At 40.6% G+C, this 18,197-nt stretch overlaps 1 protein-coding gene across 12 annotated transcripts in view; it reads left to right on the top strand.

Annotated features, from left to right (window-relative positions):
* The window catches only part of SLMAP (sarcolemma associated protein), a 236,753-nt gene that overhangs the window by 207,133 nt on the left and 11,423 nt on the right, over positions 1-18,197 (top strand). For 10 of the 12 annotated variants that reach the window (XM_073592238.1, XM_073592236.1, XM_073592237.1 and 7 more), the window contains 8 exons: positions 206-286; positions 1,158-1,217; positions 6,022-6,147; positions 6,504-6,578; positions 7,510-7,830; positions 9,272-9,389; positions 13,566-13,737; positions 16,631-16,765. In XM_073592238.1, the coding sequence (XP_073448339.1) occupies positions 206-286; positions 1,158-1,217; positions 6,022-6,147; positions 6,504-6,578; positions 7,510-7,830; positions 9,272-9,389; positions 13,566-13,737; positions 16,631-16,765 (1,088 nt within the window). The remainder of the gene's footprint in view (positions 1-205; positions 287-1,157; positions 1,218-6,021; positions 6,148-6,503; positions 6,579-7,509; positions 7,831-9,271; positions 9,390-13,565; positions 13,738-16,630; positions 16,766-18,197) is intronic. The other 2 variants (XM_073592240.1, XM_073592242.1) reach the window with 1 other exon arrangement.

Below are 18,197 nucleotides of genomic sequence, written 5' to 3'. Positions count from 1 at the left end.
AATATCAATCACATCAATTCAGATTCACAGGGTCAATAAGAGATTAGTTGAATGCACAAATGAATGAGCTTTTACAGCATTGAGAAGGTAAATTGTTTTTTTGGCATAGAAGTATATTGATAATTAAAGTTGTTGATTACCTAATTATTGTAAAACGCCCATATATAAAACTGAGTTTACTGTTTCTTATCTGTGACTTTTGTAGGGAGTCCGGTAGACGTGAGAGATTCAGACTTATCAGATACACTCAGTCCTAGCAAGGATAAAAGCAGTGACGACACTACAGGTATAAGTGTGTCAGTGTAAAAAGCACACAGCTGTTACATTGTGTGGTCTAGTTGTGGAAGCACATCTGGATGCCAATCATTATTTTGTCTGTTTTACATCTGTATATTTATTTTTAAGTCAAAATAATGTTCCCAATTCTCAAAACGCTAATCATAAGTATTATGCATGGTAATGATTTGATGGGCGTAAATGAGAGCTTCGGTGCTGTTATTCACATGTGCTGCATTTGCTGAATGATGAAATCAAGCAGTAGAATATATTGTGAATATTGCATTGAGAGACAGGAGACCTGTACCTGCGCTTATACCTATTCCCTTTGCAAAAACATTTTACAGTCCTATTGTATGTTTGGTCAGAAATAAAAGCATGGAAGATTTTTCCATCAAAGGAAGTGATTTCATTTCCTGTTCTAAACAAAATTCAGTGTGCCATTTATGAAACACTTTTTTCCCCAAATCACAAAATTGCTGGTGGTATTGGAATGTTCTTTAAAAGTGGAGACATTGCTCATATCAACCAACCAGGTTCTGCCACCCCATTTACTAGCATGTTACTGTAAAGTAGAAAGGCTGGTTGCTGTGGGCAGCACGTACACTTTTTTTCTTTCCAGCACCACTATGGATTCCTCCTGGCTCCTTAATATATCTGACTGTCCTCCCATTTAGATTGTAAGCCCTTTGGGCAGGAAACTCCATGTTGTCTTGTTGTGACTTGTATTTTATCTTGTGTTATGCTTTTTGTTGTTGCTTGTAAATTTGTAAAGTGGTGTGCAATCTGGAGGCTTATTGTATAATGGAGATTGAATGCTTTTGTATAGCTAATCACTAATCACATTCCACTTAATTTTTTTTTTTTTTTTTTTTTTACAGACGGCCAAATGGATGAGCAAGAGCTGAACGAATCACTTAATAAAGTTACCATACTCAAAGGTAGGCATCCTGCTTGTATTTTCTCACATATTCAAATTGTCCTAAAGGAAAAATATGGCTCCCAATCAGTCAAAATGCTTAAATATGTTTCTGTCCTGATTGTGACAGTTGTGCTAAACAATGGTGTTGTCCTTACTTGTAAAAGTCACAGGTCAAAGTGTTTAAAGGATGAAGAAAAATGATAAAACTCACTTTCCTGGGGTAAAGTCTTAATTTACCCGTTGCTTATGAAGATTTTATGGAAGGCACGATTTGGTTGCTAGGTAGAAAACACAAACTGTTCATTCATTCATTCAGCTTATACATCGATGCTTGGCACAGTATTTAAAGTTTACAAGTTGGCTTTTTGTCACTACAATTTTCATAAAAATACCGGTTTATTTGCCAATAATGCACTTTGTTTCCTAGTCCTGTTGTGGGTTGACAACACACATTTTTTTGGTCTTCGTGGTGTCAGCTCTGCCGAGTTGTCTTTTGCTAAACTGCTTTAAACCACCACCTGCACTGTTCTGCACTACATAAAGACCAATGATTCTTTAGTACCAAGATTACAAATAGGAGGGCTGATTAGACTCCATGGGAGAACACAGGAAGTGTTCACATGACCGCTCTGAACTCCTAACATCAGAAGAGGTTCTTTTTCTCTTTCCGAACAGATATAACAAAACACTTTAAGTGGTGTATATACCAAACCAAAATGAAGCAAATAAAAGTTGTTCTTTCTAAAGGTTTACATACACTTTAAAGTCCAAATCTTTTTTTCAATCAAGTAGTTAAATTCGTTTTTTTGGCTCTTACTCTTATTGCTTTGTCCTATTAACAAGGAACCTCAATCCCCCCCCCCCCATGTTTTTTTTTTTAATTTTCTACTCTTTACCTGTCTCCTGGGTTGTCCTCAAACATACTGGCACTCCCAGGAAATCCAACAATTATTATTATTAACAATGAGAAAAATTAAGGAAACATATTCATGTAAAATAGTGTCTGTGCAAACACATGTAAAAAGTATACCTTGTTGATGCATATACTTTGTCTCCAATGTACCCAACACATTTTTGGTTTGGACACCTTTCCTCAGGGGTAATAAGGTGATATGTATTCATTGAATAGTTCTAGTAATCAAGAACATAACATTGTAAAAACAAAATCACAGGAAGAAGAATGGAAGACCATAATTCATGTTGATAATTGTAGGTTCACATATCACTTGAAGTAGAGTACAGTCACGCACATAGTAAAAAATGTGAATGTGATCAGATTGCCTTCGCTCGGGTGGGGCGGGCACAGAGGACCACCAACACCACCAGACCACAACAGCCCCCACGGACCCAGTTAGGAAGTCACTAATATTGGACATCAAGGGCGTCCCATTCCATAGATGTGGTGGCTGCATTTGTTTTCTTTTTTTGGGCTTTTCCCTTTGTTTTCACCTGGTGATTTAGCCACTAACAAAACACCTTTATTGGAGTGCCCCCACTCTGGATAATGGAGGACAGCTGCATTGTCAGTTTGGGGGAGGGGAGTGTTGGAAGGGCTAGCAGTTTGAAGCCAAACTCTAGCTTACACTGCAATTACACAAGCAGTTACAACAGCAGTTTTTCTTTTGGAATAAACGTTTTACATGACTAAAAGCTGATCATTGTAAGCACCCCATATCTGTGATAAATGGCTTGACACAACTGCTACATTTGTAGGAGAGCCTCTGTTCTGTTGAAAAACAGGCTTTCTGACTGGATCACAAGAACAAAATTAAAGGAAAGCGAGCCTAAAAAGTAAACTAATGTAGCTATCCACATCTAAGAATTGGTATGCTGCAAGGAGATTGCCCATTGCCTCTGGACTTGAATCACAACAGGCAGTGTGAGATCTCTACAAAGTAAGGGAAACTTCCTTCTTACAGTTATCATTCTGGCTTTTTGTACACATACACAATACAACCATTCTGTCATATTTTCTGTTCTATCCACCCTTCTTCATGAATGGCTTTGGCAACTTTGAACCAAGCGTCTGCTGTTCGCAGCAGCCCGTGGTCTCACAACAAACCCCTTTCTCCTTTTTAAAAGAGCACGCCGTTCATTTGGCTCTAGCCGACCACCCAAATGCATAGTAACCCCACACACTTTTGCCAATCTCTTCCCTTTCTTGACAGCATATTTTTCTTCTCGCTCTAATACCAAATCACAAGCCAAACTACCCTCTTTAGGTCTCTCTAACTTCTGCTCCATCATTAGTTATTGGGAAGCTTGTGTCCAGGCTCAGTATTTGTATGGCGCTTTTATGAAGCTGTCTTGGACTCAAGGACCGACAATCTTCTGACCGCCACTTGTCCTCTTTCGGACCACCTTCCAATATTATAACACTACTTTGCTACGTTCTGTCTTGATGACTGGGATATTTATGTGTGTCTGGTCAGGATTTTAGACAGGTCATGAGGCTGTCCTGACTCAAGGGTCTGACAATTTCTCTATCTGTCACCTGGTACTGGTTCAGACCATATCACAGTCTCAAGTTAACGAGAACAAAATGGAGAGAGAAAGAGAAAGGAACGTCTACAGTGTTCGACTGCCGTGCAAGTCTCCTTACACGCGTCTTCCCAAAACGTAGACCAGTCACAGCCCTGCCCACTCAGGTGGCCACAGGTAGGGGAGCGAGTAATATGTGACTACTTATTACTCTCAACAAGACATTTAATAAACAGATAAGGAGTACAGTAATTCATATTCAATGCACCGCTTTAAATGTCATCTACATTTCCCAGAACCATGCCCAAATTCCTCACTCTATTTTTTTTCTTCCTCTTCAAACTGTTCTGGTTGTTGAAGTTGTAACGAACACCTTTCGGCTGCGTGTCCCCTCCTTTTAACTTCACTCTCTATAGCCTGTGGCGACTTGCCAACTTCAAGTTTAACTGGATAATGTAAGTTTAATCTAAATACCAACACATCTGTGATCTCTGCTAACAACGGTTTGTAACCAAGAACTTCTCTCTCATATCCTGGCTCTACCACTTTAACCAACCCCCAGCCTCCTTCATGTATGCCAAACAGTCCGCAAACACATTTAGGACATAACATAATCAACCAACAACAAAATATGTGACAACTGCAGTGAAGTACAGGATTACTCAAACTGCCACGGGTTCCCCCCACGCTATGTGTGTTCCTGACACCCCCCCCCCCCGGGTTTCCCGGTTGCCCGTACTTATTGTACCCGTGCTTTGCCGCACAATTATTTATTTTTATTCCCCCCAGGAGAACCAGGAGAAGTTTAACCACGTCCTGACGCCTTCTCCTAGTCCCAGGAGAAGTTTAAACCACGTCAACTAATTTCATCCGTTACCCGTGACTATATAAGCAATCCCCAACTCCTAACAGCCACCACAAAATTGACCAGAACAAAACAGGCGGTAGATATAATTGCAGGTTCCTTAACTTATCAACAGACTTGAGGCAAGATTAATACCTGTCTTTGAGGGCCGCAGGAAGCCGATATGGGCACAGAGATTGACCAGCCACGGGTACAGGATAAACAGTAGACTAGATATACAAGATATCAAAAGTGTCTTACCGTTTTTAGAGGTGATCAGTCTCCTCCTGTCTCTCCGTGTTGGCTTGTCCCGGTATCCTCTCTCGAGATCGGCTGTCCCTTGGGACCCTAGCCTCGAGCCCCACGTTTGAGCGCCAAAATGTTTTGGATTCAGAACAAAGTCTGATATTATTATATCTACCCCCGATCAGATTGTTGAATATATAAATGAAGTGTACACTTCTTGTTCTTGAAATAATCTCCCCTGAGACAGGCTCAGTGTGAAAGTCAGTTTTATTTCCTCTTTTTCCTTCAGTTTTATACACTTTTTTTCAGACAGAGAATACGGCATATGCAAAACATGTTGTTATGACAATATATGAGATTTTAACAGTTTCAGCAGTTTTAGCAACAATTTCAGCAATTAATCATAGCTATTATTAAATATCTTGGTAACTTCCTCTTCAGACATTGGATGTTGATGTCATGTCTGCCTTTGGTGCAATTTATAATTCTTTGTGGTTTGGCTTCAGACTGAGAAAAGGGAACTAGCAGATACCTGTTGCAGAGATCTGTTGTTATCTGAATTCTTAGAGTTCAGATTTAAGCTAAGCAATGACACAATATTACATTTGAAATTTTAACATTTTTACCTGGTACCTTATGTGACAACTGGATTTGACACCTTAATCACATCCATTATAATTGTCCCCTTTGGAACATGTGCCCCCTCCTTTCCAAGTCTAGTAACAACTTAGTTTCCCTCACTCTCAGTCCTGGTAACAATGGTCACCAGGACAAGTAGGATGAGTCTTCCTAGGGGGGACACAGACGGCAATAAAAACAAAGGGTCTGACCACAGGCACATTAGTACTGACAACCAGAAAACAGATGGCATATGTTGGCTATCCCTGTGTAATTCTAAACTCCTGAGCTGATTTATAAAAACTGGAGTAAAAGTTGAGCTGCTGAATCATAGCAACCATCCACACCTAAGTATTTCAGAAATTTTAAATATTAAACTTTAGGTGTGAGGGCAGCAGGTCCATTGTAATGCTTTTCTCCGCTCCATCCGCATGTAAAAGTGAAGTTTTAGTTATAGAAAATCTAGTCTGTTGTGTCAAACTGAACTGGAACAACTCGTGGGGGCAGCAGATTGAATTGATTCTGGTTTTGTTCCAATCCCTGTTGACTGTCAACCTTTTCTTTCGGTGTGTAGCTTCGTGCTTCGGTCCTATGATGGAGTTAAGTCATGAGATGTTGTTGTGTTTTCTTTCAGATGAGATACATCATGTACAATCTGGCACTAATGATGCAAAACAAGAGATCCAGCAGCTGCGTAAGGAACTGTCCGAAGCCCAGGATCTAGCCAAAACTAGTCGACAGAAATGCTTAGAACTCCAAGGTGAGATTGGGGTTCCTGGTTGAGAATTTGTTCTTGCCACATTTGATGTGCTTGATATGGCTGTGGTGGACCTCCTTCAAAGAAAGGTGCAGGCGTGAATGCAGTAGGAATGTACAAGGAGAACACTGCACACCTCAGAACGGCTCAAAGTGCGAGAGAGATGAAAGGTGGCCTCAGACCTAGCGCCTCTTGAGGCCACCTCCCATCCCTGTAGCACCTTGAGCAGTTCTAGGGTGTACGGCATTCTCCTCAGAAGTGCAGGAATTTAATTTATCTTGGAATTTTACTTTAGGGAAGCAAGACCTGTGTATTTTTTTTCATCTTTTGACATTCTAATGCAGATTTTGTCTTTTCAGCACTCCTAGAAGAAGAAAGAAAATCCAGTAGAAAACGGGCTGAAGATTCCACCAAGCAGATCCAGAACCTCCAAGGTATTCAAGATAATGTTGCTTTATTCCTGCCGAAATAAAGTCAAATAAAAGATAGAACGTTATTGTTTTTTTGGAGTACGTAGGTTTTAGCTAGTCTGCATGATAAAGATTTTAGAAAAATCTGTCTCCATGTGTACTCTCAGGATTGATGAGAACCCCTGATCTAAGCATTTCCATTGGTCAGTGCAGTGTTTTTAGTGTTTCAAGCGCATCTCTGGGTTATCAGCAAAGAGCAGTGTGAAATCAAGACAAGATTTTTTACTTTTTTTTTCTAGCAGCGTTCTGACATTTTTGCTGATTTTTGTATAGAAAAAATTCACTCCATATGTTGTTCAACTCTTTACACTAGAATTGTTTGTGTTGTGCAAAAGCTTGAATTTGTCAGATGTCTCCATAGATGGCTTGCAGATGGTGAGGTCTGCTTCTCAGATAGCAGCTTAGGTGATGGCCTTTTCTTTTAAAGGGATTAGGGATGTTCATTGCCATTTACTGTTCCAAAAATATATTTACTTAATTACTGTGTCTGGGGGGTTCCAATGGCTTTCATAAGGTAGTTGGATTTGCTGGTTTCCTCTCATTGATCTCATGCATCATCACATACAGTGCCCATTACACATGGGCACTGTATGTGTAAAAATGAAATCTTGGTGGGCAAGGCAGTTGCAGATGTCTAGTGTTAGGTCTCTTGGAAATATAATGATTGAACTTTTTCTGACTCCTGTCCTTTTGCATTTTCTCGTAGGCATAAGATTCTTCTGATATAGCTGAACTTGTTTGATCTAAAGATATTATGTTTTTTGGCACCTGTACACATATATATTCTTGAGCAACTAAAAGGTGCAGATCATGCATTCCCACAGTTTGTTTTCTGACACACAATATGGTGAGGGTTTAATATGATAATTAATGGTCACTATTTCTATTGTTTCAGCTCAGTTGCATAGGTTACAAGAAGAGATAGAAATCCTGCGGGAACAGAAAGAAAATGAAATCTCCAGCACCCGGGAAGAGCTGATGAATGCCCAGGAAGAGATTGCCATCCTGAAACATGTTTCTGAACAGGTAGCCAATGAAAGAGAAGGTGACATACGTGAGCTTCAGGGTGAACTGCAGGAGGTGCGCCTCGAGTTGGAACACTGGAAGAAAACTGCCTCTGATTACGAGAAAGAAATTATCACTCTGCAAGCCAGTTTCCAGACCCAGTGCAAGGATCGGGAGGACCAGCAGAAGAGCGAATCGGCACGGTGGCAGAGTAAGTACTATCGATAATTCACATCCTAAACCATCTCCACACAAAAACGCACATCCTAAAGGTGATTGTCATCCTCCAAACTCCATTCTATCTTTCTGCCACTTTACCAGATAAATACTGCCTTAACTAGGATAAAAGAACAGAGGAGTCACTACGCCTTCAATTATTAACCCAGTCCAACTGGGATTAAGGGGAAACCAAAATGTAATTTATTGCAGCTTACCAGTTTTTAGATGTGGTTGGCTGCATTAGGTTTCAGACCAACAACATTTTCAGCAAGTACAGAAAATTTTGATATTGCCAAAAATGCAGTATCCTTGTTGCTACTTGTGAAATTAAGTGACAGAAAAGACCATCTTTCCTTTGTAAACTATCAATCCCATAAATCCCCTAGTAATGGCAATAAGCAAAGGTAGACATGTTTTGATTATATTGAGGGAGCTATGGTTGCTACACGGGCTGGACTGAAAAGGATGAGTGCGCAATGATATGTTTGTTATTTGCCGAATTAGCAAATTAATATGAAGGTAAAAAAAAGCTGCAAAAAGTAAAACTAATGAGGACATATTTTCTAAGGTCTAGTAAGATGAATTATGTAACATTTTTTGTTTTTGGGTTTGGATGCACTTTAAAGTTTATTGGCTTAACAGCCCCTAATGTGGGGTGAGTACAGAGGGCCTTTAGGCTGCCTACAGAGAAAAAAGTTCGCCTTTTTTTTTTTCTTTTTCTTTTTTTACAGAATTTTCTCATTTACAATACTGCACAAGCGTTTACTTATCACTAAACTTTTTACTTGGAGATTCTCTATTAAAGTGATTGTAAAGTCTCTTTTATACTTACCTCCCCTGTGCAGAGGATTTGCACAGAACAGCCCCGATCCTCCTCTTCTCGGGTCCCTCTTCACTGCTCCTGGCCCTTTCCTCCTGCTGAGTGCCCCCACACCAAGCAGCTTGCTATGCGGACAGCCGAGCTGCAGCTCCATGTTTCCTTCCAGACTCGGAGCTGCCATTCAGCCCCACCCCCTCTCTCCTGATTGGCTAACTGACTTTGACAGCTGCAGGTGCCATTGGTGCTGCTGCTGTTTCTCAGCCAATCAGAAGGCAGAGTCTCGGATGGCCGAGGAACTTTTGGACATCGCTGGGCAGAGATGGGGCTCAGGTAAGTATTAGGGGGTGCTGGTGAGGCTGCTACACATAGTAGGCTTATTAGCTTCATGCATAGAATGCATGAAGCTAAAAAACCTTCTGCCTTTACAACTCTGTTTTATGAAATAATTGTGTTTCGGTCTTTTGATGACAGTTGCTGCATTTTTGCATTGATTGAGATGGGGCTTTCGTACTATGTATAAGAACTTGGCATTGTTGACCTTTTAATATTAACCATAATGAAAAATTATGGAGCATTCAACTTATGATAATGTATGTTGCCTTCTCTTCCAAAGCTGAACTTGAGGAGCTCAAACACAGTGTCTCTTCTCTGGAGACAGAATGCAAGGCTCTGCAGAAGGAGAACAAAGTGCTGACTGAGGAATGCCAGAAGATCGAAGGCGAGCTTCGCAGGTAAGGGCAGAATATCACCTCATGGGCAGATCTAGAATTTTAATGGTTTTAAATTGGGTTGTGTTTGCATCAGTATTCTCACATAGTGTGGCTCGGCCCCGCCCCCCGCTCTTTCCTCACAGGATTTGACTGACAGCGACAAGAGCCAATGGCTCCCACTGCTGCCTCTGTTTCCTGTGTGAAGAGGGAGCAGCACTGCCGCAGATGGGCATACAACACTGGATTGAAAGAGGAAGAATCTAAAGGGGGGGGCGGGGGGTGATCATAATTTTTTTTTTTTTTTTTACCATAATGCAGAGAATGCATTAAAGTAAATAAACCCATGCCTTTTGAACCACTTTAATCCAAATATGCGTTTCCTAAATAAAAGCACTGAATGTAAAACATAATTGGTATAAATACACAGATATGTCTTTCTATATTAGATTCATGTAATCCCCTGTACAGCAGACTGGAAGAGGGAATGCTAGAACTATGAGCCAGTCTGTCCAACTGCATCGCACAATGCTATTAATGCTGTCATAGGTCATTTTAGGAGCTTTCTGAATGTTGGAGAAGAGACATAATAAAGAGATGGAAGCTCTTCATTGTCTGATCAGTTAGCAGGCTTGGGACAGATCGGTGACCAAAACGGATTGATTGCCCACTGTGGTAGAAGCTTTGAAGTCTGATTTTCATAAAATGAAATGGGAATTTAGCGGTATTTCAAAAAACCAAAACGTCAAGATATTTTGTTACAAGAAAGTACAGTATAGATTTAAGTCATCTAAAACATTTCTTTAAAAATGTTATCAAAAATGAAATTCAAAATGTTACCCTTGAAGTTAATGGAGATTAATCTTATTCTTACTGTACATTTATGCAGAATACACAAGTTTTTTTTTTATGAGATTTCATGAGAGCGTTTCATGAGAGCCATGCACGCCTAAAATCCTTGAGCTCGCAGATGCACTGATTTATGGCATCCAATATTCAATTCCTTTGACTTCAAGGATAATGCCATTATGAATTTCATATTTGATAAATATTTTTTTTTTTAAAAGGATAATTTTATGGATTTGTATTTCAAGTGGTTGTAAAGGCAGAAGGCTTTTTTTATCTTAATGCATTCTATACATTAAGATAACAAACCGTCTGTGCGTAGCAGCCTCCCTAATACTTACCTGAGCCCCATCTCTATCCAGCGATGTGCACGATTGCCTCGGGGACTCTCCCTCCTGATTGGCTGAGACACAGCAGCGTCGCCATTGGCTTCCGCTGCTGAGTCAGTTAGCCAATCAGGGGAGAGAGAGGGGGTGGGGCTGAATCTCTCCTCCACGTCTGAGCTGCTTGCTGTGGGGGCACTCAACAGGAGGGAGGGGCCAGGAACGCCGGCTGGGGACCCAAGAAGAGGAAGATCCAGTGCAAATTTCACAGAGCAGGTAAGTAGAACATGTTTTGTTTTTTGTTTTGTTTTTTTTTGTTTGTTTGTTTTTTTTTAAGAAAAGAAAACAAGCCTTTAGTATCACTTTAAATATATTGGAATGTCTTAAATATATTGTTCTTTGAAATACCACTAAAGTCCTGTTTTAATGTGATGGAAATCTGTCTTTGATACTGTAAAAATAAGAGCGCTAGAAATTAACTGTATGAAAATAGCAATAGTGGGATATCTCCAGTACCTTCAGTGTCTAGTGAGGCCACATGCTTGGCTGTGCTTTCTAGCAGAGATGCCTGGGATAATAAGACTTTCTTTTAAAGCGGTAGTAAAAAGAAATAAAAAAAAATTCTTTGCATAACACATTATGAAAGGCTTACTTGAAAACAAAGCCCTCCAGTGGAGCTTAGTCACATCTCCCCCAGGCTTCCATTTACACCCGGTCTTCCTTCCGGGTTCATGGGCTGTGACCGCTTGATGCGTTCAGGAGTTGCGACCCCAGCACAGCTCTGTGTGGACAGCAGGCCGCCCATTGAGAGCACCGTGCGCATGTGCCGATGCCATTACTGGTACTGCTAAAGTAAATATCTCCTAATTGACGCAGGTTTAGGAGATATTTACTGTACCTAGAGGTAAGCCGCCTTATAGGCTTGCCTGTAGGTATAAATCATTAAAAGGCCTGAGTATCCACTTTAACAAGAACAGCAGTGTGTGTGTATGTATGTATATGTATATATATATATATATATTATGTGAATGTGATTGATAACACAAAAACTTTTCTTTCACTCATGGTTAGTGTTTGGCTGAAGCTATTTATTATCAATCAACTGTGTTTTACTCTTTTTAAATCATAATGGCAACAGAAACTACCCAAAAGACCCTGATCAAAAGTTTACATACTCCAGTTCTTAATACCGTGTATTGCCCCCTTTAACATCAATGACAGCTTGAAGTCTTTTGTGGTATTTGTGGATGAGGCTCTTTATCTTCTCAGATGGTAAAGCTGCCCATTCCTCTTGGCAAAAAGCCTCTAGTTCCTGTAAATTCTTGGGCTCTCTTGCATGAGCTGCACGTTTGAGATCTCCCCAGAGTGGCTCAATGATATTGTGGTCAGGAGACTGAGATGGCCACTCCAGAACCTTCACTTTATTCTGCTGTAGCCAATGGCAGGTCGACTTGGCCTTGTGTTTTGGATCCTTGTCATGTTGGAATGTCCAAGTATGTCCCATGCGCAGCTTCCTGGCTGATGAATGCAAATGTTCCTCCAGTATTTTTTCATAACATACTGCATTCATCTTGCCAACAATTTTGACCTAATTTCCTGTGCCTTTTGTAGCTCACACATCCCCAAAACATCAGCGAATCACCTCCGTACCTTTCATCATAGGCCTTGTTGACTTCTTTCCAAATGTAGCATTTATGGTTGTGGCCAAAAAGCTAAATTTTGGTCTCATCACTCCAGATGACTTTGTGCCAGAAGGTTTTGAGGTTGGTCTCTGTGCCGTTTGGCATATTGTAAGCGGAATACTTTGTGGCGTTTGCATAGTAATGGCTTTCTTCTGGCGACTCGACCATGCAGCCCATCTTTCTTCAAGTGCCTCCTTATTGTGCATCTTGAATCAGCCACACCACATGTTTTCAGAGAGTCCTGTATTTCACCTGAAGTTATTTGTGGGTTTTACTTTGCATCCCGAACAATTTTCTTGGCAGTTGTTGCTGAAATTTTAGTTGGTCTACCTGACGGTGGTATGGTTTCAACAGAACCCCTTATTTTCCACTTCTTGATTAGAGTTTGAACACTGCTGATTGGCATTCTCAATTCCTTGGATATCTTTTTATATCCCTTTCCTGTTTTATACAGTTCAACTACCTTTTCCCGCAGATCCTTTTACAATTCTTTTGCTTTCCCCAGACTCAGAATTCAGAAACGTCAGTGCAGCACTGGATGAAAGATGCAAGGGTCTGTCAGGAGTCCAGAAACTCATTGACATTTTAAACACACACACTAATTAAAAGCAAACAGATCACAGGTGAGGATGGTTATCTTTTAATAGCCATTCAAACCCCTTTGTGTCAACTTGTGTGCATGTTATCAGGCCAAAATCACCAGGGTATGTAAACTTTTGATCAGGGTCATTTTGGGTAGTTTCTGTTTCCATTATGATTTAAAAAGTGTAAACACAGTTGATTTTTAATAAATGGCTTCAGCCAAACACTAACCATGAGTGAAAGATATGTTTTTGTGTCATCATTCACATTCTTTGAAAAATGGCCAAGAATTCATAAATCCTGCCAGGGTATGTAAGCTTATGAGCATGTATGTGTCTGTGTGTATATATGTATGTGTATATGTATGTGTGTGTGTGTATATATATATATATATATATATATATATATATATATATATATATATATATATATATATATAATTTTAGTGTTTTTAAACTTCGATGTGAGCTGTATTTTGGGAGTTCATCCTTAATCTTTTGAGGGCAGATGTTTTACAGACAAATTTCAGAGGCTGAAACAGATTGCTTAGATGTTTGTTTTCTTTTTTGTATAATGTGGCTTATTTGTTATGCAGTGAAGGCTACAGCAGTGTGATACACGAACCGAAAATAGCCAAAATTTCACTGCAGTTAAACAATTGCTTTATCATGGGTTGGTGTGTGTTTGTTTTAAGCCCACTGATATCCTATTCAAATGGATGCATTTTTTTTTCCAAGCTGGTCATTGCCTCTCTGTATACTTTGTAGTTCCCAGAAGCAGTCCCAAGACCTCACAAGTAACCTAGGTGTCCTGGAAATCACCCGGAAAGAGCTTGAAAAGCAGGTGGGCTCTCTCAAAGAGCAAAGTCAGCGAGAGGCAACCGACCTAAAAACTCATCTGAAAGAGGCAGAAAATCGTGTACACAGCATTCAGCAAGAGGTGAGACGGGGCAGTATTGAGCAAACAGTGCTTAGTGCGATGAAGGACGATAGAATTGGAAGAGCCATGCAGGTTCGAGAACCAGTAAGATTCTTTTAGCAGCTGAGGACAGGGATTATCCATCTAAATTCATGTGAAAAAATTACGCATTAACACTTTAGTTTCACTGGTTATCGGGCTCTATGGACCTGTCCAACTTTTATCTAGTGCATGTGCAATTGACCAAATGATAGCATGAATAGAAGAAGCCTGCTGAAAAAAGAATGGAAGTGACAGCCTTTAAAGAAGAAAGCTTTAAAAACAAAGTCCTCCTTTTACAAAAATAAATAATAAATGCACATACATTTGCACGAAAAAATAGCATTTTTTTTCTCTCGCGTATGACCCTGCAAAGCATTGCTCTCACAGTCGGTGGATCATAGGTGTAATGCCAGGTTTCTGCAGACTTTCTTATCTCTCTGTCCATACTGTGGTGCAGACTTTCAGCTGAGGAACTGGAGGAAATGTCGGTGACCTACTTGTGCAGCGACTACTGTACACCTGTTCCATTGAGAGCTTCAAGTCCGTCAGCCATCATTGCAGAAGAGACTTGTAGTTTATTCACTCACAGATTTTTGTTAAGGAAGGACGTAGCTTTGCAAGCAGACACCCCCCCAGCCTTGCCAATCGCCAAAGCTGCAGGGAAGAACCACCTCCACATGCTGTCACAGGGCTGGGAAATTTTATGGGCTGGTTCCATTTGCACCATATTAAATTTTACACCCTAAGTATTGGTGCAACATGTTGCAGTCAGCCTTTAAATAGGAACTCCACTATATCAAGTTTGCTTATAAGCAGACCATTCAAAATACTTTCAGTTTAATAAAACACAAAAAAAGATGCAATCCCCATTTCTTTTACAATCCTATATGTGGGAAAAAAAGAGGCTGATATATATTATCCCATAGGAACTTAAAACTGAGTTCCACCCAAAAGTGGAACTTCTGCTTTAAGGCCTCCTCCCTGACTCCTGTTTGTGAAACTGAGCTTTTTTTGGGGGGGGGGGGGGAAGCAGGTACCTGATTTTGCCAGGTACCTGCTCCCACTTCCGTTCTGGTCGTCTAGGCGATCGGAAGTGGAAGCTCTCCCTCCCAAAATCTTCTGGGACATATGACAGGTCCTAGAAGACTTCAGGACAGTCACAGAATGCAGCTCCGCTCCTGTATGTGCAGTGGGCCCCCGGCTGTGAACCCACAAGCTGTCACACCTGGGTGCCCATAGTAGAGATGCTGGTGCCGCCTAGGGTGGAGATGGGGGGGGAAACACAGTGCGGGTAAAGGCTCCGCTGGACTGTGGGACAGGTAAGTGCCCATTTTTATTAAGTCAGCAGCTACACTTTTTATAGCTGTTGACTTTTAATAAACAAAAGTATGACTTGAACTCTGCTTGAATTTTTTACTTAATGCGTTTAATCATAATGATGCAGTTGTGATGGCATTGGAGGAAACTTCATTTGGCTCTCACTGATTACCAGTTATCTTTAAAAGGGTATTCCAGAAATTCAGCCACTTTTAAAATTTGCAGGCACACAGTGAGTTAAGTCCAACCAAGTGCATGCCACCTCCTGGACTTCTCTACAAGACCCCTTTCACACTGCAGCACCGTTAAAATAGCGCTAAAGCACCGCTTGCTTTAGCGGTGCTTTTCGGCTGCTAGCGGGGCGGTTTTTATCTTATTAAAAAAAAAAAGGGGGTAAAAAGTCCAGTTTTTTGCGGCGCTTTCCAGTCGCTTTGGAAGCACTGCCCATTCAGTGCAATGGGCAGGGTCATTTTGGGATTGCTAAATGCAGCGCTCCCAAGCCGCCCCAAAGATGCTGCTTGCAGGACTTTTTCTAATGTCCCTCAAGTGCACCGCCTGAGTGTGAAAGCACTCTTTGCACAGACTTTGAGGCAGTTTTCAGGTGCATTTTAGAGGTTTTTTCACGCGCCTGAAAACTGCCTCAGTGTGAAAGGGGTCTTGCTTTCATCTAACAGGTTTATTGCACTCCCAGAGATCCTTTCCTGTGAGAGGAGAGAAGCACACACAGCAGCTATGTCCACCCCTCCCCTCTGCTGCCCATTCACAGAAGCCTTTACATTTTGTAGATGTGTTTGCACTTTGCGATTTACCTCTGGATGCCTTTTAATAATGGGGTAGGAAGCGTTTCCCTCCACAAAATGCTGGTACAGCAGCCTTTTCAATTGAACAGGCTGCCTTGTCTGGGCAAATGCATCTCAGAGAGCCGCATAAATGTGAATCAGGCCTAAGTAGTGAAGCAACTAGGATGATAGCCCTGGAGCATTCATCCAAATACAGGTTATCAAAACTATCCACCAAATCTATGACTTGGTAGGTTCCTTTTAAAGCAGCCTTTTAAAGTTTTTACAGTAAAGTTTTTATCGTTAAAAAAAAATAAATGCTTGCAGTATAGAGTACTGTGATCTTTTTTAAAACTGACCTTGTTGCCACGAGCAAGCAGCCCCTATTTAAAAAAACAAAAACCTTTTGAATGCACATGGTTATGGCAGTCGGTGAGCCTAGTTTTCACTGTTTTGCAGAGATGTGAGCGCATGGCATGTAATGACATGGCAGCCCATGGAAAGAATGGCTGTCCTGGAGAAGGAAGGGGGGGATTGTGGTTGATGGACTTTCCGATACAGTGGGAATATTAGGATAGCAGTGAAGAATGTGATTGTGATTTTTAGCAACAGGGTCATATATAATATATATATATATATATATATATATATATATATATATATATAATTTACAATATGACAATTACCATTCAGCCTACTACTTTCATTAGTAGCAGCAAGGATATGTATGATCGTTTTGAGTAAGGCATGTCGAATTTTCGCCTCTGTTTTTGCAGTATGCAGACACCCAGAATAAGCTATCTGAGCTAAAAGTGACTTTTGAAAAGACGGAACAAGAAAAGCAAACAATGGTTGAGGAGCTGAAGCAATGCAAAGAGAACTTGAAGCTGCTGCAAGAGAAGGGGAATAATGTAAGTGTGAGCAGGAGGGGCACAAATACCAGACTATTGACTGGATGCTGCGTACAGGAGGAAAGTGACTTCATTACTGCCCATCATGCTTCAGTTTTTGTGGTCTCATGTCACGCAGCAAACTCGGCATCTCTTCTAGTAATGCTAAATATTTATTTTATCCCATCAGAGCTTGTTATAGGCTGGCTGCCAGACTTTTATTTTCAGGATGCTGGTAATGATCCGTGAGTCAGCTCTCCTTTTATTGCCTGGCTACAAAGGAATTGGTTTCCTTGAGTCATTAAATACCTTCTTTTGCCTGTTTAATATAAACTTACGCGATATGCCTCCCCCCCTTTTTTTTTTGGATATATATATCTTCCAACTAAAATGGAGTACAGGCTTTCTTTAGGTCTAATGTATGCTGTAATTGTTCAGAAATTCACAAACAAAATCCATTTTAATTGAGAATGAACAGATGCAACACCTATAGACTGCCCAGATGGCTAGAATAGTACTTTTGATTGGTTTTCTGCTTTCAGTCTCAACTACAAACATTTCATGCCTATACAGTTTGGGCCATGAACAAATATGCAGCAAGTGCCTATAGCAGGATATGAAACTGTGTTTGTGCATTTGTTAGATGCTTATAAGTGGTAGAAATGTGTGTGCTCTGTTACTTGCATGTTGGATAAAATGCACCAACCTTGATGTGGAATGCATGTGAGTCCACATGCCCTGGTGTGCCTTGTGCTTGGAAAACAAAGAACACCGAATAGAAGTTAATGCTCACAGCACAGAGCTACACCACTAAGAAGAACCAGATTAGTCTGTCTGCATGTCACATGACTCTCCTGCCAGCTGATCTCCCAGATGTAGGAGGAGGATTATAGGTAGATTTGTCATTAGATGAGTTGCCCAATTTGTTTCTAATTTGCCTGAGTCAGTTACAAATTCACATTTATTGGTTTGGGCATTGCATGCCTGAAATCCTATCCCAGTTCTGCTACATAGGAAATATTTTCTAACAATCCGCTGTGTTTGAACATCTTTTTTGCCCAGGATAGTAATTGTGTTAAAAAATCTGTTAAAAAAATCCCTGTGTACAGGTTTGTGTGTGGGTGAAATCATGACCCAGTTTTGCTATAGAGGAAACCTTTTCCAATGTTCACATGTTCATGAACACTTTGCAGCTGGTTACAGTGACTGAAGTGCATATGTAGCATAGAAACGTGTTTAAGTCTCTAAATTGAATGTGCCAATTCTTTCAGCTCTAGTGGTTAGATACCGTATAGCTATGGTACTTGGCATTGTGGGATATTACAGGAGCTAAGGAAACATCTGTTATGTGTTTAGCAACTGACTATAACCTTTATAATGGCTTTAAATTAGATTCTGTTGAGATCTAACTAACCAGTAGAGTGTTAAACCCCAAACATCTAACACAATATAC

Source organism: Aquarana catesbeiana, linkage group LG07 (assembly GCF_042186555.1).
Source record: "Aquarana catesbeiana isolate 2022-GZ linkage group LG07, ASM4218655v1, whole genome shotgun sequence".
NCBI lineage: Eukaryota > Metazoa > Chordata > Amphibia > Anura > Ranidae > Aquarana > Aquarana catesbeiana.
The sequence above is the reverse complement of the archived record's forward strand: the minus strand, read 5'-3'. Positions and strand labels throughout refer to the sequence as shown.